Source organism: Ciona intestinalis, chromosome 3 (assembly GCF_000224145.3).
Source record: "Ciona intestinalis chromosome 3, KH, whole genome shotgun sequence".
NCBI classification, from domain to species: Eukaryota; Metazoa; Chordata; class Ascidiacea; order Phlebobranchia; family Cionidae; genus Ciona; species Ciona intestinalis.
This window is the reverse complement of record NC_020168.2, coordinates 5,421,881-5,447,308: the sequence shown is the minus strand read 5'-3', so window position 1 is coordinate 5,447,308 and position 25,428 is coordinate 5,421,881. Positions and strand designations below refer to the sequence as shown.

The following is a 25,428-nucleotide window of genomic DNA, read 5'->3' as shown; positions in this document are numbered from 1 at the left end:
TCACTGTCAATCGAAACCTATCTAACGGACTACGCAACATAAATTTATTTTTGTAATTTTAGAAAAAATACAACCGCTAGGTAGTGCACGTGATTCGCTAAAAAGTCCGAGCTACCACATTGACTGAAGTACAAGAGATCACAGATCTAATGAATAAGCACGTTTTAAACTAATTAGCATAAGATGGTAAAGTCGGGGAAGGTGGGACACCTTTAACACATAATATCCAAATAGCCTGATCGTGTTTTAAACAATTAACAACGGTCTGTGGAAGTCGTGAAGATACGGTTTTATAATTCATTAAATGTTCTTTGTTTACTACCAAATTAAAAGAGAAAACAAAATGAAAAGGTGTCCCATCTACCCCACCCTGCTATATTGATTGATCCTTTTACTATAACAGTCGACTGGGCTCGATCAAACACAAATCTGAAGTAACCAACAAAACGGGTTCTAGTCGCCATTGGTGATTGTGAATCAGTAGGCAGAGTGTATTTATACATGTATTATAATTAATGAAACTTATGACGTACGAGGATTGAGTGATTGGTAAAGAATATGTGTAAATACGCTTTGTACAACTCCTGTACGATGTGTTTATTGTAAACTTACACTAGTTAACGTTGTCGTCGTTTAGAAACGTTTGTTTTCATGAATTTTGACAAACTGTAATCACGCAGTAATTAGGTAATGTTAGAAGTTAATATTAATCATATGATGTTGAATTAAAAATAATGTTTCAATTACGATTAATGATAATACGGTATAGGAGTAGTGCATTTAATGCGTCCCCACTCAAATGCTAATATTTTGATTTAGTCGTGAATCGTTGTGTGGATATAACACGTGCCGTCGTTCCCCGCCAAACTCCCAGACAGTGTTTCCGCTATGTAAAGTGCATGAGGAAAGTAATCGTTAATTAATCGTTCATCGTGCGGTTTTAAGTCTGAAAATTCAGAACAACTGTTTGACGAAAAAGGATCTATACGACCACTAACGTGCTCAATAACATACTTGCAATCCACCGACGTATTGTCCTCAACCAATAGCGATATTGAATCCCAATTTGTATGTTCTCCTAATCTCTTTTCAGAACCCCCTACCCCCTTTCAAGAAGGTTTTATAGTTGTTTTTTTTTTATCGTTCAAAAACCTTCCCCAAAATAATCATCTAAAAAGCTGGTTATTTGTATATCTATTGAATGAATGAATGAATGATACATGATTTCGTGCATATGTCCTCGCGTGGCGGCAAGACGACAGTCGCATTATAACACGGGTGTTCAATTTCATAGAGTTATTATAAAATGTAAGTTAGTGGATATTCGTCACCCCGTTTATAAGTTCTGCCACTGAAACATTATTAAAATTGTTTGTATTATAACATAATTATGTGCAAACATCACGCAGTAGCTCTCTGTAACTATAGTATTACGTTAAACCGCACGGCAACCGGATGTTTTTAAGTAACTCTACTTGACTTTCCTACCATATGCTTCTCGTTTTACGTCTACAATAGACTATACCAATTTGTAAATATAAATTACTTGAACCAGTAAATGTGAAGAGCTGTAGGTATATACTCCGATTAACACGCACATGATATAACATAAGGATATATACAACACAATTAGTTCACATTAGCAGAGTATATATTCATGGTGGGGGTGAGATGGTACAAAGCACTATTGTTCCCTATATTTCAATATCAAAATTGATTCAAGTTTAAGATGTTGCTCTGTATTTGTACTGTCGTACATTTATTAATTCACAATTTAAATAAATAAAAAATTAAAGCGCAAGAGAGATAAGGAATCCAAATCATGAGTTGCTGTTTATAGCGATTCGAAAACAAGCGGGGTAAAACGAATCACTCATTTTTTATTAATAAATTAAATTTAACACGAATGCACATAAATTACACTAATTATATTAAACGCTTTAAAAATCAAAACGAAAATCAGTACGGAGTATTTCAACCTATTTTAACAAAGTACGAGTGTAGTTCAAACGTTGATTCAAACTATTATAATATCCAGGGTTTTAATGCAATTCAGTGAGTATCCCTTTACTAATAAGCTTTTATTAACCATTAAAAAATGAATCAAAGAGTGATTCATCTTGCCCCGATGTGCCACTTTGCCTCATCCTACTAAACTTCTTCTATTTTAACGCTGAATATTATCGAGTAATCCGATGTAGCAGCAGCATCAGAAGAAAAGCAGCGCCGTAAGAAAGCGATCCAAAGTAGAAAGCGCTGGATAGTTTCCCCGTTACGTCGATAAGGTATCCTGGAAAACAAATCAAATATAGTAGAGTGGAGAAAGATGGGACACCCTTTTATTTTATTGTTTCATGTCGTTCCATTCGGTTGTAAACAAAGAACATTTAATGGATTATAAAAGTATATCCTAATGACTCCCATAGACCGTTGATAAGTATTTAAAACACCTAATATTTTGCTTAAAAGGTGTCCCATTTCCCACCATCATACTATATTTAGCAGGTTATTTTACATAAGTACACACACACAGCTTACCCACGAACAATGCAGTAGCTGTGCATAGACAAAATGAAAATGTGTTCGTGTAACCCAGTATCGAAGAAAAATACTTTTGTGCAAACAGCTCGATGCAGAAAACGGAATATACGCCATCTATTCCCCCAGCTGCAACCCCGATTCCAAAAGCATTGGCTAATAGACCAGGGTACCCTTGTACGCTCGGAAGAATAGCAAAAAGCACAATATTTATGGTGTAGAGAAAACACTGCAAAGAAAACCGCTATCACTTTTGTTGTACACATATTATGCAGAACATGGATTGTGAATAATTTTTCCTCGCGTGGCACGCAACTACAGTCGTTAGTTTTACACACCTCGTGCCCACTTAAAAGTTCACCTCCTATGTAACTTGAGCAACTTACAATGAATAGTTTCTGGCGATGAACAGGAATTTTGGTGAAGAAAAACATGAATCCAAGCTTCGCTATGATTTCTCCGATTGCTTCAGCTGAAGTCAGAAAAGAAGCTTCAGTTTTGCTGATAGTCCCAACTAAAAATACAGATTTAAAATCCGGCAAAGTGTGACAAAAAAGGTTGGTACAAACGTTCAATCCCGTATGGTATCAAGAACATGAACGCAGCACTCATTGCTATGTAGTTCATCGTGTGTTGCAGAATAAGGATGTGAAATCGCAGTGTACAGAACAGGTGTAGATCAAACTGCTGCGCAAGTTTATGTTGCCAAGACAAGCTATCTTCGTCTGCGCTTGTTTTAGATAAACGAGTAACGTTTTCGGAGTATTCTACCTATATGCATTTATTGTATACAGTCATAAACATAATATATCGCGTTCAATCGCACACTTTATACATGCAGAAAAGTGATCGTATAGTAGAGTGGGGCAAGATAGGACACCCTTTCATTCTATTGTTTTGTTCCGTTTTATTCGTCAGCAAACAAAGAACATTCAAAAAGTTATAAAACTTTATTCTTACGACTCCCATAGACCGTTGTTCAATGTTTAAAACACGCTCAGGATATTTAGATATTGTGCTAAATATGTCCCGCCTTCTCTCACCCTACTATATATATTTTTTTCCGTGTTACCGAAAATTTCCATAGTTGTTGTGTTTAACCACGTTTATTTTCCTTTATGCCCTTTACTAGCACATTGTTTCGCATGCTTATATATATACTTGTTATTTTTACTTTTTGTACTGCCGACTCTTCTAAAGATTGTTCCATTTTTACTAATTGCGATTCCGGTTTCTGAATGATTGGCCGCATTATTGTTCCTGTTACCACGCTGTTCAAAATGATACCGGATAAAATCTGAAACGGTTAATTTATATATTATTAATTAAAATATATTTAGCATATAATATTCAAATAGCCTGTTCGTGTTTTAAGCAATTAACAACGGTCAGTGAGAGTCGTGGAGATGCGGTTTTATAATTCTTTTAATGTTCTTTGTTTACTACCGAACGGAACGAGAAAATAAAATGGAAATATGTCCCATCTTCCCCACTCTTCTATATTATATTTTCCAATCGTAAACGTCTTAAGTTTACCATGAGTGTTCCTTTCCACGTGTAGAAATCCACCATGACTTGAAATAGCGGACATGCGATAAATGGACCAACACTGTAGCCAACGTACATCAGCTGAGAAGCAAAGTTGAGTTTTTCTTTAAAGTAATCGGTAATTGCAGTTAGAACACAAACGATTTGTAATCCAATGCAGAAGCCTGTAAAAATATCGTGTAGTTGGTGGGGTAAGATGGGGCATGTCTTCTTCTCCCGTCCCATTTGGTATTGTATAGTAGGGCGGGGAAAGACGGGACAGCTTTAGCACATAACATCCAAATATCCTGATCGTATTTTAAACAATTAACAACGGTTTATGGGAGTCGTAAGGATACGGTTTTAAATTCTTTGAATGTTTATTGTTTATTACCAAATGTGACGAGAAAATAGAATGAAAAGATGTCCAATCTCCCCCCACCCTACTATATTAAAAAACATATACAGAATTATATAACCGTAGCCCCACAACTCTAAAATAAAGTTGTAAATTGATTTAAATACGATCAGGAAGTTTGGTAATCCATTTCACCACACAGACGATATAACAGTGGTATGGAATATGCATATCGGACTTCATAAAGATCACAAAAAAGCGCTTGTACTACTTACCTAAGAAAATTCCGTAGAAAATGGCGATTTTCATAAATGGGCCAGGTAAAGAAGCCACAAAGCAAGAAATCGAACCGACCAAACCAGCAACGATCATACACAATCGATATCCAAATCTTTTAATAAGCGGCGATGCGATCAACCCTTTAGATAGAACGAGAAAAAAGAGTGAGCGAGATTGTAGAGTAATAATTAATTAGGTTATTTATAATGAAACGTCGAATAATATTTGAAACAATAATAATAATTCGTTCTACATCATGGCCACTCAATACCCACTAGTCATTTACGGTAGCATTTTCTTTGACGATATAGTAGAAGAATCAGTATTGTAATTTGCAACGTAGTGTTATAAAGGAAAAAGTGCACGGTCAATACTAACAGATTATACACTGCTTAATGTAGCATATACAGTAGGGTGGACAAAAACGGGAAACCTTTTTTCATTCTATTCTGTCGTCCCAATTGATGGTAACCAAAAAATACTTAAAGAATTATAAAACCGTATCCTCACGACACCTATAGAGTCTATAGACCGTTAATTGTTAATTGTTTAAAACACGATCCGGATTTTATGTGCTAAAGTTGTCGCGCCTTTCCCCATTCTTATATTATATAGTAAGCGGGTAATTGCTGTTTCCTGATTAGGATTTGCTGTATATCTTGTGCACAGCCCACCATTACGTCAGCACATGTGCGTTTACGTTATCATTGCAAGTTATAACGTGGTTTTGAAAAAATTACGACTATTGATAACGATGCGGTTCAAAATATGTGTTTTCCATTGTATAGTACTGTGGGGTAGGATAGGACACTTTTGACACCTAATATCCACATATCCTTATTGTTTTTTAAACAATTAACAACGGTCTATGAAAGTCGCGAGGTTACAGTTGTATATTTCTTTAAATGTTCTTTGTTTACTACCAAATGGGACAAGACAATAGAATGAAAAGGTGTCCCATCTTCCCCCATCCTGCTATATATCCGCGTACTATCGCATTTGCAATAAATAAAACTGCATTTCTGTGACATTAAGACACGTTATAGTGTCTTTGATTGGAATGTGATAATGTATTAATCTTATATGTCAGTTTAAAAAAAGTTAACATTTAGGTCTGTATGACTGTATCTGTAGCGATTTCGTGGTGGTAGTTCATTGATACAAGGTCAGATTTTACTATTCTATTACACTACCCTTAAGTAATAATAAATAACAATATCTAATTTATAATCGTAGCTTGTGTAACTACATTAACCTTAAGCAGAAGCTGTGTAACTGAAACGTTCACTGTAACATTGCATTAGTATTAAATTACCGACGCGGAAATACAAAGCACTCAACACACGTACCAGAAACTGCGTAACCAACATAAAACAACCCTGGAATCTGAGATACTGTAGAGTAGTCACAGTTGTATTCATTCATGATCCCACTGTACAGCACCGAAAGACATCGGTCAACTCCGGTCCTGATGGCGCAGAAGATAACAGCAGAAGTAACCACACACCACCCCCAACCACCGTCAATGTCATTGCTTTCCGGCATCGTCGCTTGAACAATAAACGACTTCTTCCCTTAGCTGCCAGCAACCGCTTTGCGTGCAAATACTACCAAGCCACTCCGTGCTATTAGCCTATTGATTTTACCGTTCAGACTAAAGCTGCTGGCTGTGAATTACTTGTGACTGCTGTTTTTGTTATGACTGCTGAGAGAGATTTAAGATTGCTTGTGACTGCTGTTTTTGTTATGACTGCTGAGAGAGCTTTTAGATTACTTGTGACTGCTGCGATCCAATGGCCTACTAAACTAAAACGTATCCTCTAGTAGGCCATGACTATAGCAGTGGATATTTGGTAAAAACTCTCTCTTCCAACCGCCAATTTGCGCATTCCTAAAAACAGAATATTTTAATCTATATGCTATTTCGTCTTCCAATTCAAAATATACGCGCTCTATGCCAAACTCCTGGTTTTGCGCTCACTGTACCGCCTGTGTAACACATGCCCTTCTCAACAGACCGCCTAAGTTTTTCTTTCACACTTTTACCCATGTGATATTATTTACCGGTCCACAGATTCCATTAAATGCGCGGTTTAGACTACGTTAAATTAAATAACGCGCCAATTGTTAGATTCTGTCAATCGCAGTTAGCTTACACAAGTCCTGCGCTTGCTCTGTAGTTACTATAAATTACACTTAGCTGGACTTGGTCTGTACTTACTGTTGCCTCTATATTGATTAGACAAATTACTCCAGTCAGTTCGATCAGCTGGAAAGTCAACAGCTCTTAAACAAACAGAATAAAAGAAAGGTTACTCGTTAGCGCCACGGGGCTTAAGAAGAGCCTACGTGACGTCATACATATCAAATTAAAGCGATTCGGTACACATCTTTATATATAAGTGCTATGTATTATCATAATTCTTTGCATGCGTTTATAGACTGATACAGTTTGTTTACAAAACGTTACAGTTTGATATTACTTGTGTGTAGCAGTGAGCAGTTTAACTGCGGGATTCAATTTTATTATGCTTGTTACGACGGCACTTTATGATGTTTTTTGTGTGTAAAAGAACAAATGTTTAGAAACTCGAGCAGTTTGCACTGATACATGGCTTTTATATGCTACATGGCCTACTCAATACTCAATGTATTGAGTATAAGTTATACGTTTAAAAAGAAACAGTAGTTTTATTACATACAATGCTTTATATTATGTAAACAAGTTTTTTGTCACATTTTTATATTCTTTCTATTATAGAATGTATACAACACAGAAAAATTATTACGCTGTTTGGGCGAAATGTGTTTTTATGTTTAGTAAGCTTTGGCTGTTAGGTTGTGCGCTTCGTTTAATTTTCCCACTACATACTCTTGGGAAGTTATCGGATTTTTCACAACTTCCGCAACATCCGGATCTCCTTCGTAGACCAGAGGTTGGTTGATGACCACCTCGTTATCAGCATGAACAAAATATCCCATCGACCTCCGGGTCATTTTCTCTCGACCCTTCGGTAGAATCACACGATGTTTCTTAATAGAAAAAAAAGACGGTTAGCGTATACATACGATGTTTATAACCACGCGTGTTAAAAAAACGCCAGACAGAAACCAAACCCGTGTTTCTTAATGGAAAAAAAAGGTCACAGCTATCCGTACGTAAGATTTGACCACACTTGTTAATGTACAGAACGTTCATAACTATATCTCGGTTCGTTTTACTTCGTTTTAAACTCATGTTGTAAGTAGAAAACGAAACGGGTTTTGGCATTGTCTTCATAGCGTTTTTACCTTTGATTTCATTTTTCCATTGGTCCAAAATTGCATTGTGTCACCAATATTTAGAAGTACTGTGTCCTCTATCGGTTGAACTTCTTCATAATTCTCACCGTCAATGGAAACCTAAATAAAGAGGTCAAATATAACAATTTTTCGGTAACACGGAAAATATATATAGTAGAGTGGGGGAAGATGGAACACCTTTAGCACATAATATCTAAATTCCCCGATCGTTTTAAACAATTAACAACGGTCTATTGGAGTCGTTGGAATATAGTTTTATAATTCTATAAAAAGGTTCTTTGCTTACTACTAAATAGGATAAGAAAACAAAATTAAACTGTGTCCCATCTTGCCTCACCCTACTGTACTAACAGAATTCGCCAATTATAACGGTTATTTCGGACAGAAAATTACCTGTAATCCACCGACTTGGTCCACAATCAGGAGAGATATTGAAGCCCAATCTGTATGTTCTCCTAATCTTTGGTCGGGAGTTTTTACACCTTCTGGTACCGGTGGGTATCGCAATACACGCAAGCCCGACATATTCCCTTGCTTGTGCATGAAATTGTGGGCCTTGGTGAAATAATCCGGATCCTAAATAAAGAAGTTGTTGTTTAAGATCATATGCTAATATAAGTTTCCAGGCCGTTTTACTGAGCTCACACCTTCAGTTTCATTCCAACTCCAATAGCTTTTAAAATCCGTAGCGAGAGAGCTTTGTATTCTTCCATGAAAGACGCTGAAACAGAAGCAAAGTCTGGAGAGAGATCATGGGGCCATTTCATCCCGACTGTTGGGTCAAGAGCGACAGAAGCAATGTGGAAAGCTTCTTTATAATCTGTTGGATGCTCAGGATCTAAACTTAAAGAATAGCAGAAGATTAAGATAGTTTTGAAAGTTTTATATTCATAATTTCTGTTGGTTTAAATATTTTTAACTATAATTACAAACACAATGAGATGTCAGGCATACTTTTCCGATGTCATCCCGACGTAGCCGCAAAACGTTTTTGGGTCCATGGCATATTTTTCCTTTTCTTCTACAGGTGCAGCAAATATTCCTTCTGCTGCATTTCTCATCGCTTCAATTGATTTCCTAATATATGTAAAGTTTTGAACAAGCGTATAATAGACAGAGCCCTTTTGAAACCGTTACCTGCTGATGCCGGAATTTTTCAAATACAAAAATCCCGCAGTGCTCAAAGCATCTATCAATAGTTTTCCAGTTTCCTTCAGTTGTTCATTCGATACATCAACATTTGGTTGACACGACTCAAAATCAATTACAGGTAACATTGTAACAGATTTGACAGCACTAACCGATGTATAGTCTATATGAGCTTCCTTAAGCTGAACTAATAAAATGAAGTTAACTATCCGACCAAGGCAGCCTTTGTAAAACTTTAAGCTGATCTAAACGTGCAAACAACTTTTGCACTGGTATGGGCCTTGCGTTTTTTAGCCTGCTGACTGCCGGTACGCTGAGTTCACACAGACTCTGATTTCTTTCTTATATTCGACCCCTTACGTGCTTATTACTTTTTGCAAGTGTAGGCTACTAGCGAATAACCATTGCCGCAATATAAATATTAGATGCATGGATCAAATGCAGACATCAGACCAACTATTCAAATTTATAGCCTTAGCAGCCCCCAGTGCAAAACAATAAAGAAGAAGTTCGGATACTTGCAGCGATTAATTACGGTCTACTCTACAGTCTAGTCTATAGACTATGCTCCAGGCTATTAGTGTGTATACCAGTCATCTAAAGAAGACTGAATTCACGCCACAACGCTCTAATAAATGATTTTCAAAGCTGTATAATTTTTGTAAACGATTTTTATGAACTTCGTTACTCATTTATTCCTATGTAAACAGTCATGGAGAATATATTTATTGGCCTACGTACAACATCAATGACAGTCTGCTATTGGCCTTAGGTTAATACTGGTTAATATATATGCTACATTTTAGTTGTTTGGACCTATTTTTGTGCGTCCACAACCCAAATTTCTGTTTTTATTAATATTTTTCAAAAAAAGATAAAAAATCTTTATTGATATTTCAATATCAAGAAATAACAATATGCTTTCGTAGACATATGAATATATTCGTGCGTTTGCATCATGCTTGTACAGTGCACACACCACCTAACATCCCACCTTTAAGCGTAAATGTAGATTCCACATAAGTTTATAACATACAAGCTTATTTACGAACTCCGGTAAAATATGACGGTTTTGCTTGATTACCTTTTACGGTTAGTATATGAAAATTAAGTTAGCAATATTTGTTTTGACGTATTAAAATTTTTTTCTGTTTTGTTTTTTTTTTTCTTTTTAGTACTTTGTACCTAAGTTGCTTAAACGAAATTCCCATGTTGCAGTACAAATTAATATTGAAACACTACGTGTCCAAAATAAGTCGCGTCACGGTCGACTCATTCCTCCCACATATAAAACCGCGAAGACTGAGATTTCTTAACACTTAGTAGCGAAGGGTGTGTTCTGTGTTATAGCTACGTAGGTTACTAAAACAATTGTATGATTACCTATCTGAGCAGTAACAGTCTTTTGACTGTATTTTACCAATAAAAATAGCGACAGCTTTTATTGTAAATTTAAAACAATTATAAACACTAAATGGTTGAATGGTTGGTAGTTTTTATCGTTATTAATAATTTGATTTATTTTAAAGCCTGAAAAGTAGTTGCTTTGTTTTTGGTCTCACCCATTGCTGAACCAATGCGTTCACAATCACGTAAAAACTTGGTTCTACAATCGCAAGGGTCAATGTTGGAGGAAGATATGAATGGAAATAATGAAAACACATTAAGTAGCAAACCACGATGGGGTCCAAACACCAAAGGAGCTAAGACTCTTAAACAGCTATATACACCAGGTGCTTAAATAAGCAAAGCATTTTATCGTAATAAAATTTATAAAAGTGGTTGTTAAATAATGGTTAAGTGAAAGATTTTTTACTAGCACCGTTTAATTAATTTATAACGATACAGCTTGATTGATGGGTCTTTATGTTGTATTCAAAATTAACTGTGGTGCTGTTTTTATTAGACTAGCTTCAAAAAAATGGCCTATGTAGAGGTTTTATTCCACACTCAAAATTTTTATGTTTTTTTTATCGAAATATTAAAGTTACTGCTTGATTTCAGGAAAGCGTATTCAAGAACTCATTACCTTTTACCTGTGTAATGTGCTCATTGTATGGCATATTTACTACATCATTCGGCATGTAGAATGTGGAAGTATAGTATCAACCTTTTCAGCTTTATGTAAGTTATGACCTCAAAGCTGTTGTAGAGTTTGTTTTAGAAGCTTTTTTTCATTGTTGCCCATTGTTTTGAACATGCAATTGATGATATAAATTAAACGTCATTTCCTGTGATGTTGCAATATCACTTCATCATAAAACCGATCATTCTTGTATGTTACACTATAACACATAGTGTTTATGTAACTTTGTCCGGTATTATGGCACAGTGTTAGCACGCTCCTTGACTCACAGTGGTCACTAATGGGTTGTCCAAGTTGTCACTAATACTGAAAAAACAATCACCCACAAAGTTACATACATAGTAACTGTAAATCGTAAGCTGGCAAAAGGTGTATAAAACAGAACATCTGTGATGTCTTATAAGGACTTTGATTACGACCCTGAAAAGATAAAAATTGGTGTTTTTCAGTTCTTGGAATTTTATCGGCTGATTTTGCGTCCGGCTTTGTTCATTGGGCAGCAGATAGTTGGGGTTCTGTTCAACTTCCAGTTGTAGGAAAAGCATTTATTCGTCCGTTTCGCGAACACCATATTGATCCTACTGCCATAACAAGGCATGATATGATTGAAACCAACGCTGATAACTTTATGTTGGCCATCTTGCCGATATCTTTATGCATCTACTTGTTTTACACCAGACCAGGTGAATTATTAAACATAGAGACTTTTGTGTGTTTTATCATATCGTCATATCCTTTCTATATTTGTGAGGTCCTATCACAAAGCATGTTATTAAACCAGGGATTATGGACAAAGTTTGCCCAGTTCTAATACCAAAAAATATAAACTGTTCTAATCTTAAAAAATTTAAAAGGTGGCCACTATTGTTGCTTACATTATTTATAATGTGTATGCCTTGCTTTCTAAAATTAGAAAACCTAATATTTAAGAACTATCAATAATAAAGAGGGCTAACTCAAATAGTACAATGTATATGATAAACTGCCACCCCTGTGTATATTACAACAACGTATTTGTTTATCTAGTTGATATGTCAGTTTGTAATGTTAAGTTTATATATAACTGCTTTGCTCGTATTTTAAATAATCTTATTGCTTTGGATTTTAATATTTTATAATACCTATGTTAACATATGATATCTACACAGATGAAGTCAGCAGCTTTTACAACTTTTCCGTGTACGTTTGGTTCTTTATGGTGTTTGTATGTCTGACGAACCAAATCCACAAATGGTCACACACTTATTTTGGTCTACCAAGTTGGGTGACTGTGTTGCAGAAGTTACACTTGATTCTACCAAAGCAACACCATCGTATTCACCATATCGCGCCTCATGAAACGTATGTTGAATTTGCGTTATTCTTTCCTATATGGGTAAGGTCTTTAAGGACTTAGGATTTGGACAAGATTTGGCACTATACCCCAACACTCTTGTGCGTCTGAAAGTGATGTGCTCACCAAAGTAAAGTCCATTAATTTTGTGTCAACTCCAGCGTCCTGACAAAGTCCCATTTTCTGTTCCGCTGGACTTCATCTGAAGATTATATAATTTCCATAATACTTTACAATTATACACATTGCTTTATTAAAGCATCACATCAGTTTAAATCTGAGCTTTCACCATCAGTTTTTAGTATTTGTTCAGTAAATAACCATACCTGTTCAAAGTTCAAACTTTTTGTTTACTGTTTTCAAGCTCGGGCCAAGGTACAAGGAAATAGGATTTCCATGCTTATTTAGTCAATATTTGTCTGCCACAAATAGAACCAATATCGACTTTAATTAAATTTGTTTACGTTTTGTTGCATTTTACAAAGTCATGACTGATTATTATAATTAACAAAAATAATTCGACAAATTATTTTTTGTCATAAACACAATATACAGCGGTGTTTTGTTTCCTGACAGGTATTTCTGCATTACCACTGGTTGGCTTAACTGGCCACTTGAAAAACTTCAGTTCTGGTCAACACTGGAAAATTGCATCACTGTTGTTACCGGTGTTAAGCCACGCACTGATGATTTAAAATGGGCAAAGGGTGGAGCAATGTAGTTCTAACTATCATGAATGGAATCTTACAGTGAAGTTACTGTTATCTTTTGTTATCCTTTCTAAAGGCTTGTCTTCATTCACGCAGTGGTAGTGTTATTTTTATACTAACTCAAATCTGTCATTACACTTTATCATTCTTTAACATACACTTCTTGAATTTTTTATCTCCATTTATTATATAATTATCAAAATCAATAATCATACCATGTGTTTTAAGTTTCAACAAAACACAAGTCTAAACTTATTGAGGCAAAACTGATTTATGTCGCTTTTGTTGTGAAAATGAGCCCTTTGCAAAAGGATTGTTTTTCATGCAATCTTTTTTATTTTTGGTGGTGTAAACCCCATGACCGCATGCCTGGGTCCCACTACTGTTGTATAAGCATAGTATTTAAAGGCAGGGGGTAATGGGTGGTGGTTATTTTTTGTTGTGCATGCCCTTTAATCACTGATCAAATATTTAGTGTTTTTTTTACATTGTTTAATCTTAAATGTTGAAAGACACAGAGAATGTGCATCGTCGTGTAATTTAATTTTCTTCGTTTTTTGCCTTTTTGTTTCTCTGGTTTCTCGCAGTAAATGAAGTTCATTCAGAGTCTTTAAAAAAGACTTCGAATTCATGTGTGTGTGAGATATGGGTGATTTGTGTTATTCTATGTTTTAAAACTGAGTCGTAGCTTTTTGATAAAGAATATTGTCTGTTTTGAAACCGTTGATGTTCGCAGACAAATATGGGTTTTGCATTTTCGGTATGTGATTAATACGTGACTTAACTCCCTAACACCTTTCAATTTCTGATGTAATCTTAAAAATAGTCTACCAGCATGTCACCGCTTACAAAGTTTTCGCATTTTCATCTGTTTTATTGTCAACTACCAAGTATTACGCAATAATGCATGCGCTAGTATTGACTTAGATGTGAATGTATTTAAACTAAGCATGAAAGAATGAGCAACTTAGAAAATACTGGCGAAAGTTTCGTAAATTGTTTTGTGCGCTACTTTCCAAATCTATGAAATTGTGTAACTGTGATTTCGGCTTTGAAAAAGTATGCTTTTTCACGATTTTATAACAAAATATATCTATAGATGAAATGTACTGACCGTGTGACTGACAAGTTGTATATTTTAGGAGAAATAGGCTGTTACGTTACTGTTATTTTGCAGCATATCATCTTTCACAAGTAGGAAGTAATTATGGTTATAACATATTATAATAAAACGAATAAAAATTAGCAATGATATTTTGCATTGAATTTTTCAGCAATTGCCACTATATTCACTTAGAGTATATACCACTATACTTTATAACCTGGATTTATAAATTGAAACCTTACGTGGTCAAATGAGATAGCACGAGTGGTACTTTTAGAAAACGGCAGTCATAGTAGTGTGCGGAAAGGTGGGACACTTTAAGCACATATTATCTAAATATCCAGACCGTGTTTTAACAGTCTATGGGAGTCGCGAGGATAAGGTCTTATAATTGTTTGATTTTTTGTTTAATACCAAGTGGGGCCAGAAAATGGGATGAAAATGTATCTTCATCTTTCCCACCCTACTTCATATAGTCTACATTAATAAATTAAAAGTACGAGATCAAATGAGAGTCATACACTTATAGTAAATGGCAGTCATACGTCGATAGGTCCAATGCATTTAATCGCACTTTGATCCGTTGTGCAATTAACGGGGCGGAGAAATGCAATTGCTTCGGAACGGGAATTGTATTTCTATTACAAATCAATGAATGAAAACAACGATCGATACGCAAGAACTTTAAAGCTTGCAATTCATTCGAAAACCGTGAACATTATTATGAAATTACTGAAACGCCCTTCTGGTGGTTGCCAAGACACTTTTTACTCATGTTGCAATAAATTTAATTGTATTGTATGCGGAAATCATGCTGCGTTTCCGAACTTAATTAATTATTTAGTTATCCGAAGATACACGAGTGTAAAACGTTCTGTAATGTGTGACTATGTTTACAAATTTGAATATTTTAGTTTAAATACATGCAATTCACTTAATTGTCAGAGTCGTTAACGATATTAAATTCTACCAGCTTAGCGGTTCTTCTTATTAATATAAACAGTGCTGTTTATGTATAGCGTAAAGGCATATAGACTCAATTTGGTAGTGGGTTTTTACTGCGTACCTAAGATTGTATAGTAGAGTGGGCGGGAGAGGACGAGACTCGGCGTAAGACGTGCCCTTTAAAAAATGTCTTTTTGCTGGTACCCATTTAATGATAGACGAAAAACTGAATGTTTAAACTTGATTTTTAAAGCGTTTAATATTATTTCGTGGTATTTACGTGTATATTTTTAGTCTCTGTAAAAAAATAAGTTTAAAAAAAACAAGATGCCGGCCACGAGATCTGAAAAGGTCAAGAATTATAAAATGATTTTGTTTGCACTTGGTGTAAGTATTTTAGGTTTACATGTATTAAGGGTGGGTAAGATGGGCCATGTTTTCATTTCTTTTCTCGTTCTATTTGGTATATAGTAAACAAAGAATATTTACAGAATTAAATAATGGAGCACCGCCACTGTAAAAGTGCGTTGCTAATTGTTCAAAACACTGTAAATGTGCGTTGCTAATTGTTCATACAAATTTGGGAATCAATGGTATCCCATCTTACCCCACACAGTACTTTACTATAGGTACTTGAAACAACGCCTTTTATATCAGATAACCGAAACTTTGCTCGGATGTGTGAGCATAGTAGTGGGGATCGTTCTGGCTGTCAATCTAGTTAAGTTCAGCTTTTTCCTCCCACTAACATTTGTTGAAGGGGTATGGTGTGGAGTTTGGGTAAGTATGCACTCACATAGCGTTTTATTATCTTCTTCTTAAGCTGTATCACCTATGTACACTAATCACGTCGCATTTTTAATTTAGATTTTGGTGGCCGGTGTACTTGGGATAGTCATTTCCAGAAAAGAATCATTAAATTCTTGTATGGTAAGTTTTAGACACCAGCAACTTTATCTCAATTAAAAGGTATATTTCCGACTTTTCAGATTAACTGCCACATGGGATTTGCGATCACTGCTGCAGTTTTTGCCGTCGTTCAAATTGCCCTTGCAAGCTTGCTAACTACATTTTTATGGAATGCAAGTTAAAACATTGCCATAATTTATAACTGATCGACATACTTTTATCTATCTTTGTTTCACAGTTGTCTACTTTGAACTCTAACTTAACAATGGTGCTTGCTATTGTTGGATTCGTATCGTTTATTGTTTGCATTGTGAGTGCTAGTTTCTGCTGTCCTCTACATACAGCGGGAATGGGAAGACTCAGCTGCTGTGGGGCGTGTTGCTGCGACGAGGTATGACGTTTTGAAACCTCTTATTCATAGTTTGTTTTTTTTTCGTTTAGTAACGGAAAATATTCTATTTTATTGCCCCATTTTGTAGTAACCATAGAACATTCAAACAGTTATAAAACCGTATCCTTAGTTGACCCGAAAGTTGACCCGTCTTTCTTCACCCTACTCATTTTCTTAACTTAATCACAAAATATATTTATGTACAGGAAAGTGCACAGCACCAGAAAACTGGTACACCAAATGTTGCGTTTGTGCAATAACCTCCATTAAACCAAACGATTCTGTTTGCTCAAACACAAATTTCCTCTTCGAGGCCCATATACAACGATGAAAGAGGACATCATGTGTCAGAAAATACTACATTAATTTAGTAGTGACCATATAACTTATATATGTAGCATGCTTTAGTATCATTTATACATGTCCATACCAACAATTAGTTATGTAGGTTCAAATATCGTTTGCTATAACAGTATATTAGAATCATATGTCCTATATCATGTTTAAATGGAAAAAACACATATATCTAAAGCACGGTTAAACACTTTTATTACCAATATATTTTTACGTTGCATGTTCTACCCTTGACTTGCAATGTATGTGTATTCTGTCTTACGGTGATTTTAAATAAAACATAACTCGTGTTTAAGTCGTTTCGGGATAAACAGCAAAGCTTGCTGATTCGCTGAGCAGTATTTTGTAATTCTGACGTCACACACGTCTTGTCTTTGGTGCAGACTTTGGCAAAACAACACAGTCAAGTCAAGTCAGAATATTAATTCAGTTTCCGAAAAAGATGTAGTTTATACTCAGGTAACAAGACATAAACCAGTTTTTAAAAAGAAACAAATTCTAAGTTACCAATGTAGAATGGAAACATGTGTAGTCTATAACGTAAGTTTTATACTGTCGAGTTATTTTGCAATTAAATATTTGAAAGCATGATCAAAGCTGTTTATAGCTTATGTCACGCGCATACGTTATGTCAAATCACGAGTAAGAACAAGGGAAACACGTCACAATACAACTCTAATGCAAGTTTATTATTTCGATTAATAAGTTTTTTTATTTAGAAAGACAAATAGTTATGCTAAAGAACGAGATGCAAAAACTATATGCATAATTCTTCTGCTGTTGTCGAAGGTAGCTAAGTATAAGAAGGCCTGTAAACATCGATACACGTTTAACAAATCTAAAACCGTATGCTGATCTGCAGAAAACTCCTTTATTTGTTTATTTTCAAACTTTTAACATCCTGGCATTGAATGAGATCATTTCTTTTTTAGAAGACAAAAACGTAATTAGTTGCTCATCAAAAACTGTACGTCTCAAACACCTTATTTGTTTATTATAACTTGCACATAAATTATCGTTGATTGCAGAGTTTGATATTCTATTTATCTAATTTATATAAACGAGATGGCGACTGTAGGCCCGACTGCAGTGATGGTAGTTAATTCGCCACCAGCAGTTCAGTCACCGAAATTGAGAACCTACAAAAATATTGTGTTTGGCCTCGGTGTAAGTTATAGTTAAATTTGTATAGCATATACTATTTAAGTTGTGAGTAAGTTAAATCTATACCATATAAATAGTAGGGTGGGGGAAGATGGGACACCTTTAGCAACTAATATCCAAATATCCTGAGCGTGTTCTAACCAATCAACAACGCTATATGGCAGTCGTGAGGATACGGTTTGATAATTATTTGAATTTTCTTTGTTTACTACCAAACGTAGCAAGAAAATAGAATGATATGGTGTCCCATCTTCTCCTACCCTCTATATGTAGTAGAGTGATAGATGGGACACATTTTAATCCATTTTCACGTCCAATTTAGTAATAAACAAAGAAAATTTACAGAATTATAAAACCGTATCCTTACGACTCCCATGGACCGTTGTTAATTCTTTAAAACACGAATATAATATTTAGATATTATGTGCTAAATGTGTGGTCCCATCTTACCATGCATATTAATTAGACTGTCGAGTTAGTTAAATTGATACAATATATACGATAAATGGTGTAAATGTTTGTTTTATTAGGTGGCTGAAACGGTACTTGGTTTTCTAAGTATGATATTGGGAAGCGTACAGAGCAGTTCTATAACTGGATACAGATTTTACGGCATCCCGTACTCATATGCTGAAGGCATATGGAGCGGAATTTGGGTAATGTTTTTATATCTTCATTATATATATATGCAAATATTGTATAGTAGGATGGGGGAAGATGGAGAACCTTTTTATTCTACTTCCATATGGAAATAAACAAAGAAATATAAAACCCTATCCGCACGACTCACGCATTTGTTAAATGTTTGAAAAACATGATCAGGATATTTGAATATTATTTGCTAAAGATGTCGCATCTTACCCCACAGTACTATAGTTTTAAAGTTATGTCACCGATTTTCTGTTTTAGGTCTTAACTGCCGGTATTTTGGGGATAGCAGCTTCCAAAAAAGAACGATTAACATCATGTCTGGTTAGTAGAGAATCTAGGCACCTGCATTCGTGTGATTTAATTGGTATCTTTTTTAGATTAACTGCCACATGGGAATCGCGATTACAGCTTCAGTATTTGCGGCGTTTCAAATTGGACTTTCAAGCGTTTCTGCTGTTATTTTTTCACGGGTATTGTTACGGTATATGGGTGGGGGAGACGGGACACCTTAAGCACACATCATTACAAAAGCCTAGCCGTGTTTTATACAATTAACAGTGGTCTATAGGAGTCGTGAGGTTACGGTTTTGTAATTCTTAAAATGTTCCAAATGAGACGAGAAAATATAATGAAAAAGTGTCCCATCTTCCCGACCGTGTATTAAATTCACATTTTGTTGCTGCCAGCATGTAACACTTAAACCCTAAAATTGTTTTACAGTCGGGTTTGTTATATTTTAACATCGCAGTTGTGTTGTGCATTGTTGGATTCTTATCATTTGTGATTTGCATTGCAAGTGCAAGTTTGTGCTGTCCTCTTCATACAACGGCCATGGGAACTTCTAGCTGTTGTGGGGCGTGCTGCTGCGACGAGGTACGATGAAATATTATTTATGTATCATATAGGTTTTAAAACATTTGAAAAAATGCTAAAACTTGCCAGTTGTGTAAACTCCCTATAGATCATTTTCATTGTAGTAATAAATTTTAAATATATTTATAGAGACCTGCAGGGCGTCAAGTTACGGTTCAATATACTCAACCCGAGACAATCATACAAAGTTCAGGTATTCTGTAATAAATAATAAGTTGCCAAAGTTATAATTTTTTGAAGTATAAATGATATTAAATGTCAATTTTTGACCATTTTTTCCATGATTTTTCCAAGTTTTGTCCAAATTTTGATAATATTGTCAATATTTTTGACTGTTTATTTCCATATTTTGTTCATTTTTTTTATATTGTTTTGTCATGTTTATTTAAAAAAAGTTTGCCATGTTCTGTTTATGTTTTATTAATTTTTTCATATTGTTTTTTTCCAAGTTTTGTCAATTTTTTGGATATTGTTTAATCATGTTTTGTCCAATTTGTTTTCATGTTTTGTTTAGACTATGTCTTTGATGTTTTGTTAATTTTTTGACCATGTTTAATCTATGTTTTGTTTAATTTTTTTGGATAATATTTTGTTCATGTTTGGTCCATTTTCCTTTTTTTCAATTTTTTTATATTGTATATTTTTCAGTAGTAGTTCAATTTTTTTTCATGGTTTGTTCATGTTTTATTCATGTCTTTTTTCAGGTTTTGTCAATATTTTTGGCTATATAATATACACGTTTTGACCATGGTTTTTAATAATTTTTTTCATTTTTTTATATTCTGTCAATTTTTTTTATTTTTTAATTATTCTTTTTGTCCTATATAGTTCTCCCATGTTTTGCCGAGTGTGCAACCAGCCTATTGAACATATCTATTAATTAGCCTTCTGTTTAGGTGGTATACCGATAGTGAGTACTTACGGCCACACAAGTATTCCTGGTATTGCACAGCCACAAGCTTATATGGTGCAAAGTCAATCTGGGCAAGCACAGGGTATGATTACGTACAACCCACAAATGCCGATACATCAGCCGTCGCAGCTCGTACCTATTGTACAACAAATGCAAGCCGAATCTGCCAACCCTGAAGTTTCGATACAGAAAGAGGCGCAAGTTTTTGCTGATGCCCAATGAAAAAGAAAACACCCCTCCGGAAAATCCGCCAGCATATTCTGCAACTGCTGACTGAGAAACTTCAATGTAAAATCGCAGTGTATATATAAACCAACTGTCTTTTTCGGTGTGCATTGTATGTGACCCATAGTACTACATACAGCAGAGCATTACTGAAAATTGTAATATCAATTCCTTTATACAGACCTAAATGTGAAAATTTTTTCCTGTTGAAATACATTAACTATTTATGCCAATACAAAACTGTTATAAAGTACCAGTTTTAATAAAACAATATTTACGATCACTAATGGTTCATATGTGTGTTATGTGTGTCTCCTATAAGATATAAATACAATGATGATCTGACTTTGTCCACATAATTATAAGAGTTTTGTGTTTACAGTTTCAAGAGGTTAGTGTAGTGACTAAGGTCTATAGTCGTTACGCCCAACCGCTTTTCTGAAGCTAATTTTTTTTTTATAGCTGGCTTTATAGTACTAATTCGTTTAACTGTGTTCATTTAAGTACAGAGAATCAGGTCCATTATTTATTGGTTTTGCAAGTATAAGTCACTTGAATCTTGTATTTGTAAATTAATTTTCCGCGTATAGCTTATATAGGGTACCCATATTATACAGTACGCGTAGAGTATGGTGGGCATATATCAAATAATAGCATTTAGTAAAAGCATTAGTTAGAGTGGTCAAAGATCATTCACAAACTTAAATGTATAGTAAGGTGGGAAAGATGGGACACCATTTTTATTATTTTCTTGTCCCATTCGGTAATTTATAAAATCGCATGCTTACGACTACCTGCTTAGCCAATTGGTAATTGTTTAAAACACGACCAGGATATTTAAATAATATATAGCTACTAAAGATAACCCTATTTTACCCCACCCACAGTACCATACATTTTGATTCTAAGTTTTACAAGTGGGACACTAATGTGCGGCAATTTATTTAACTTGCAAACTGACAATTGCGCCAAAATCAGAAAATCGCTCGTGACAATAAAAAAGTTATGTTTCATAAATGAGATTCGTGCCTTGATTTCTATCCATTTAAGTCTTCCCCCGGGAAGTTTGATGAGTGCCAATAAAATACTTATTAAACAAATGATTTCAAAAGCAGACGCCTATATGGGATAACGGGAATTTATATAGTACGTACATCGCCGTTTTTACGCAATTTACAAAAGTCAAACGATTTTAGTCAAATAATCAGTTAGGAAAATAGGCTGGTGGGTTGGCTGGAAAGGCTGAGGGATTAACCGTATTCTCGGTTTGATTGCTGGAAGCCTCGGCTTCCGTCTGCTTTTGAGATGCCGCTTCAGAATTCGCTGTCACACCTTGTGCTTGCTGTAACTGAACACTGGACATTTGTTGAGAGTTTTGCACATTTGCTATTGGTTGGTTTCCCACGACCATGCCTTGTGGTTGACCTGGCTGTCCTTGTACAATAACGAACTGCTGTGCATTGGTCGGGATACTTGTGTATCCGTATGGTGTGCTCAAGAATCGTTGGCCACCTGAAACAAGATTTTTCGTATATTTTATTTTTATACTTATTTTTTCGACACAGGTATACGTATGTGTTAATCTACGTAGTTACACATTTTAATTTTGTTTAAGAGACACTTCAAATATTACATTTTCCAAACAATAATAAATCTACATGCACATTTATGGTGCCTATTTAACGAAATATTACGTTTTTTTAAAACCTAAAAAATAGTAGGACGAGCTTTTTACTGTAGAAACTATTTTACCTGGGTTTTGCACAATTAGTTGTGGTTGGCCGGCATACTGAACCACTTGGTTTTGAGCGGGTTGTTGCTGCAAGTATACCACACGAGTTCCAGCTTGGTGGTGAACAGAAATCTATATATATTAAAATGCAGAATATGAACAGTACTATATTATTTTTACACACACGGTAATTTTAGTTGTAATTCAAAAAGGTAGAATACTTATAGAATTGTATTACCGTATCCACATGGATTTAAAAAAGGGTAATATATGTTGAAAACACGATTAGAAAATATGGGATTTATGTGCTAAAGGTGTCCCGTCTTCCCTGGCCCTACTGCATGTATATTGCAAAACGCTGCAACATGCAGGTTTATGCAAAAGTCCAACCGAAAGCAGCTTACCTCATCACAGCATCCTGCGCCACAACACCCGTAGCTTCCTGTAAGAGCGGTATGTAGAGGACAGCAGTAACTGGCACTCACAATGCATATTATAAACGCTGCCAAACCAATGATCACCAACACAATTGAAAAGGCAGTAGCCACTGAAGACCACTGTAAAAATATGCAGTGTCAATCAAACCATTTCGTGAATATCCATCAAAAAGTGTGTATCACCATATATATACTTTGTACAGAGGCGACCGTCACTTGTATGGCTGAGAAAACGGAAGCGGTGATTGCGAATCCCATGTGGCAGTTGATCTAAACACACAATAACTTATTATGTATTGTTCGGTAGGGTAAGATAGGATACTTTAGCACATAAGTTCCAAATATCCTGATCATGTTTTAAACAATTAACAACGGTCTATGGGGGTCGTTAGGATACGGTTTTATAATTCTTTGTTTACTACCAAATGGGACGAGAACATAGTATCAAAGCCAAAAGTATCCCATCTTCCACTACCACGGTACATTATTTATAGGTTTAACTTACCAGACACGGAGTCGTTCGTTTTCGGGAAGCTACTATTCCAAGAATACCAGCAACCAGTATCTAAAAAATATTTTGCAAATTAGTTTTTGTAAAAAAATTAAACAGTCGATATTTTGTAAAATTAATGTTCATAAACTACATGAAGTTAAACGATTGACGAAAGTTTGTAAGTGCCTATTCTCTACAACAAAAGGCACGGTACTTACCCAAATTCCACACCATATTCCTGCGCCGCTACTTGAAAAGCAAGCCAATACAATACCCAGTAAAATACTGATCGATCCCAGAACGGTTTCGGATATCTGCGTGTTCAAAACAAAACTCAAAACCTGGAGTTGGTGCTGTCTTGTACACATATATTACTTACACATAATCCCACCATGATCTTTTTATATTTCTTCAGCATAGGTGATTGAACATTGGCTGGCGAGTTCACCACTACAGTAGCTGACGGATTTACAGCAGACATATTTTACAAATTTCACAACTACACTGTAATATGCGATAAATTTAATTATTGACTTTACTATTGATCCGCGATTTTCGACCTCACTCTACTATTTTTGGAAATCTGCCTGCTCAAAATCGATGTGCCTATGCCATTCTAGCAGCCTGAAACAAAGTAGTTGGCGAACATTTACGTATGTAGGCTATTTTTAAGATACAATCTATTCAAGGTTATGATGTCACTACATTTAATACACTAATAGCAACAAGGTGTCTGAACTTGCCCTATTTAAGTTTCTAGCACAATAGTTGATTTAAGTCTAACCAGTCTGGATGTTCTGCTTGACTGCTTTGCCCTGCGGTTGTTTTTGTCTGGCGAACTAGCTTAACACCACAGCAGTGAGTTCGGAATAACACCAAGGAACCTCGTGCGCGAGACTCATACTGTGCGTCACAAAATGTAAATGACGTCAGAATTCCTCAAGTACCCGTCGCCAAACTAGACGATAGTTTACTGTTTAATAACAAAATGAAAAACGAATTTATAACTTGGATTACTTGACGCAACCCCAACTTTTTAAAGGTTTATAGACTTGTTTTTCATAAAGAACCCTACCAGGAAACGCCTGTGCAACAAGGACAAGCAGTATTTGCTGGTCCAAATATTACAATCCAAAAGGTCTTGGAAGCCCACCAAATCGGGGAAAATGTCCCTCTTTGCCCCCCAGAATACTCCCTATACTGAAAATGTTCCATTTGAAAGATGTAAAAATTGCTCGCTTTGCAGCTATTGTGATACCAGTGTATATGTAACTGCTTTTGTTTTATATAACAATGTTACACGTGACGTATATACGCATAGTTGGGTGGGGAAAGACGAAACATTTTTTCATTCTACTTTTTTGTCCCATTTGGTAGTAAACAAAGAACATTCAAGGAATCATAAAATCGCATCCTCATTACTCCTATAGACCTATGTTAATTGTTTAAAACACGATTCGAAAATTTAGATATTATGTGCCAAAGATGTCCCATCTTACCCCACACCACTATAAGCGTGGTTTGAACGGTAGTCATACGCATTTACAAGCTTGTCCACAATCATTGTTTATGAACAGCTAGAACGCGGGTGTCATATTTCTCACTTGGTGTAGTGTCTTCATACATGTCCTATTGTGCTTGCGAGTTGCCAAGTATGTGAATATTATTGGTGTTTTTATCGGCCACTGCTGCCAATTTGAAAAAGTCACGAGACGAAATCATAGCGTTATTTTGCCTGGGGGCACAAATGTGATGTTATGTTCAAACCACGAGACGGCAGTGCTAGCCACTGCTGTGAGGACGTAGCAGTTGTTTAAGCTATTCTCTCAGTCAGTTCCATATGTCAGAGCTGTTTTCTCAGTTAAACATACAGATATAGATTTCTAATTATAACATCAGGGCGTTTCAGTCAAACTTTTTCTGATTGTTTGTAGAATTTCAGATTATCATATA

At 35.4% G+C, this 25,428-nt stretch overlaps 5 protein-coding genes across 7 annotated transcripts; 2 read left to right on the top strand and 3 right to left on the bottom strand.

Moving 5' to 3' along the window:
* Positions 1–1,860: 1,860 nt before the first annotated feature.
* Positions 1,861–6,969, bottom strand: LOC101242098 (monocarboxylate transporter 1-like). Of its 3 annotated transcripts, XM_018811126.2 has the most exons (8): positions 6,052–6,964; positions 4,699–4,842; positions 4,075–4,250; positions 3,713–3,835; positions 3,108–3,309; positions 2,925–3,052; positions 2,539–2,767; positions 1,861–2,290 (listed from the first exon to the last, which is right to left on the bottom strand). In XM_018811126.2, the coding sequence occupies exons 1-8, from the start codon at positions 6,245–6,247 to the stop codon at positions 2,181–2,183; spliced, it is 1,308 nt and encodes a 435-aa protein (XP_018666671.1). In that variant the 5' UTR covers positions 6,248–6,964; the 3' UTR covers positions 1,861–2,180. The 3 variants fall into 3 exon arrangements, with proteins under 3 accessions (XP_018666671.1, XP_026689551.1, XP_026689552.1); XM_026833750.1 differs by lacking the exon at positions 3,108–3,309 and having other exon boundaries at positions 4,075–4,167; positions 6,052–6,969; XM_026833751.1 differs by lacking the exon at positions 2,539–2,767 and having other exon boundaries at positions 6,052–6,966.
* A 194-nt stretch (positions 6,970–7,163) lies between these two features.
* On the bottom strand, positions 7,164–9,610 carry LOC100181122 (UPF0676 protein C1494.01-like). Its single transcript, XM_002129538.5, has 6 exons — positions 9,143–9,610; positions 8,960–9,082; positions 8,653–8,848; positions 8,399–8,581; positions 7,994–8,104; positions 7,164–7,735 (listed from the first exon to the last, which is right to left on the bottom strand). The coding sequence occupies exons 1-6, from the start codon at positions 9,280–9,282 to the stop codon at positions 7,520–7,522; spliced, it is 969 nt and encodes a 322-aa protein (XP_002129574.1). The 5' UTR covers positions 9,283–9,610; the 3' UTR covers positions 7,164–7,519.
* A 925-nt stretch (positions 9,611–10,535) lies between these two features.
* On the top strand, positions 10,536–14,537 carry LOC100178755 (transmembrane protein 189). Its single transcript, XM_002129588.3, has 5 exons — positions 10,536–10,887; positions 11,159–11,278; positions 11,690–11,923; positions 12,389–12,581; positions 13,150–14,537. Exons 1-5 carry the CDS (start codon positions 10,731–10,733, stop codon positions 13,292–13,294), a joined length of 849 nt encoding a protein of 282 aa, XP_002129624.1. The 5' UTR covers positions 10,536–10,730; the 3' UTR covers positions 13,295–14,537.
* Positions 14,538–18,019: 3,482 nt separating this feature from the next.
* On the top strand, positions 18,020–21,686 carry LOC100176440. Its single transcript, XM_002129671.4, has 7 exons — positions 18,020–18,154; positions 18,682–18,807; positions 19,061–19,123; positions 19,180–19,272; positions 19,523–19,675; positions 19,805–19,868; positions 20,572–21,686. Exons 1-7 carry the CDS (start codon positions 18,053–18,055, stop codon positions 20,808–20,810), a joined length of 840 nt encoding a protein of 279 aa, XP_002129707.1. The 5' UTR covers positions 18,020–18,052; the 3' UTR covers positions 20,811–21,686.
* A 45-nt stretch (positions 21,687–21,731) lies between these two features.
* Positions 21,732–24,001, bottom strand: LOC100186658. Its single transcript, XM_002129740.4, has 7 exons — positions 23,855–24,001; positions 23,694–23,789; positions 23,488–23,547; positions 23,166–23,252; positions 22,950–23,102; positions 22,566–22,677; positions 21,732–22,325 (listed from the first exon to the last, which is right to left on the bottom strand). Exons 1-7 carry the CDS (start codon positions 23,954–23,956, stop codon positions 22,018–22,020), a joined length of 918 nt encoding a protein of 305 aa, XP_002129776.1. The 5' UTR covers positions 23,957–24,001; the 3' UTR covers positions 21,732–22,017.
* Positions 24,002–25,428: the final 1,427 nt, after the last annotated feature.

Coding starts and splice junctions, on each gene's coding strand:
- LOC101242098 (XM_018811126.2), bottom strand. CDS start 6,247: ATGCCGGAAAGCAATGACATTGACGGTGGTTGGGGGTGGTGTGTGGTT. Junction 3,836..4,074: donor CGTGGAAAGGAACACTCATG/GTAAACTTAAGA, acceptor TAACCGTTTCAG/ATTTTATCCGGTATCATTTT. Junction 3,310..3,712: donor AAGAGTCGGCAGTACAAAAA/GTAAAAATAACA, acceptor AAATGCATATAG/GTAGAATACTCCGAAAACGT.
- LOC100181122 (XM_002129538.5), bottom strand. CDS start 9,282: ATGTTACCTGTAATTGATTTTGAGTCGTGTCAACCAAATGTTGATGTA. Junction 9,083..9,142: donor AAAAATTCCGGCATCAGCAG/GTAACGGTTTCA, acceptor TACATATATTAG/GAAATCAATTGAAGCGATGA. Junction 8,582..8,652: donor GAGTTGGAATGAAACTGAAG/GTGTGAGCTCAG, acceptor TTCTTTATTTAG/GATCCGGATTATTTCACCAA.
- LOC100178755 (XM_002129588.3), top strand. CDS start 10,731: ATGCGTTCACAATCACGTAAAAACTTGGTTCTACAATCGCAAGGGTCA. Junction 10,888..11,158: donor TAAACAGCTATATACACCAG/GTGCTTAAATAA, acceptor GCTTGATTTCAG/GAAAGCGTATTCAAGAACTC. Junction 11,279..11,689: donor ATCAACCTTTTCAGCTTTAT/GTAAGTTATGAC, acceptor GGTGTTTTTCAG/TTCTTGGAATTTTATCGGCT.
- LOC100176440 (XM_002129671.4), top strand. CDS start 18,053: ATGGCGACTGTAGGCCCGACTGCAGTGATGGTAGTTAATTCGCCACCA. Junction 19,124..19,179: donor AACGATTAACATCATGTCTG/GTTAGTAGAGAA, acceptor TATCTTTTTTAG/ATTAACTGCCACATGGGAAT. Junction 19,273..19,522: donor CTGCTGTTATTTTTTCACGG/GTATTGTTACGG, acceptor ATTGTTTTACAG/TCGGGTTTGTTATATTTTAA.
- LOC100186658 (XM_002129740.4), bottom strand. CDS start 23,956: ATGTCTGCTGTAAATCCGTCAGCTACTGTAGTGGTGAACTCGCCAGCC. Junction 23,790..23,854: donor AGATCATGGTGGGATTATGT/GTAAGTAATATA, acceptor TTGAACACGCAG/ATATCCGAAACCGTTCTGGG. Junction 23,103..23,165: donor CTGTACAAAGTATATATATG/GTGATACACACT, acceptor ATATTTTTACAG/TGGTCTTCAGTGGCTACTGC.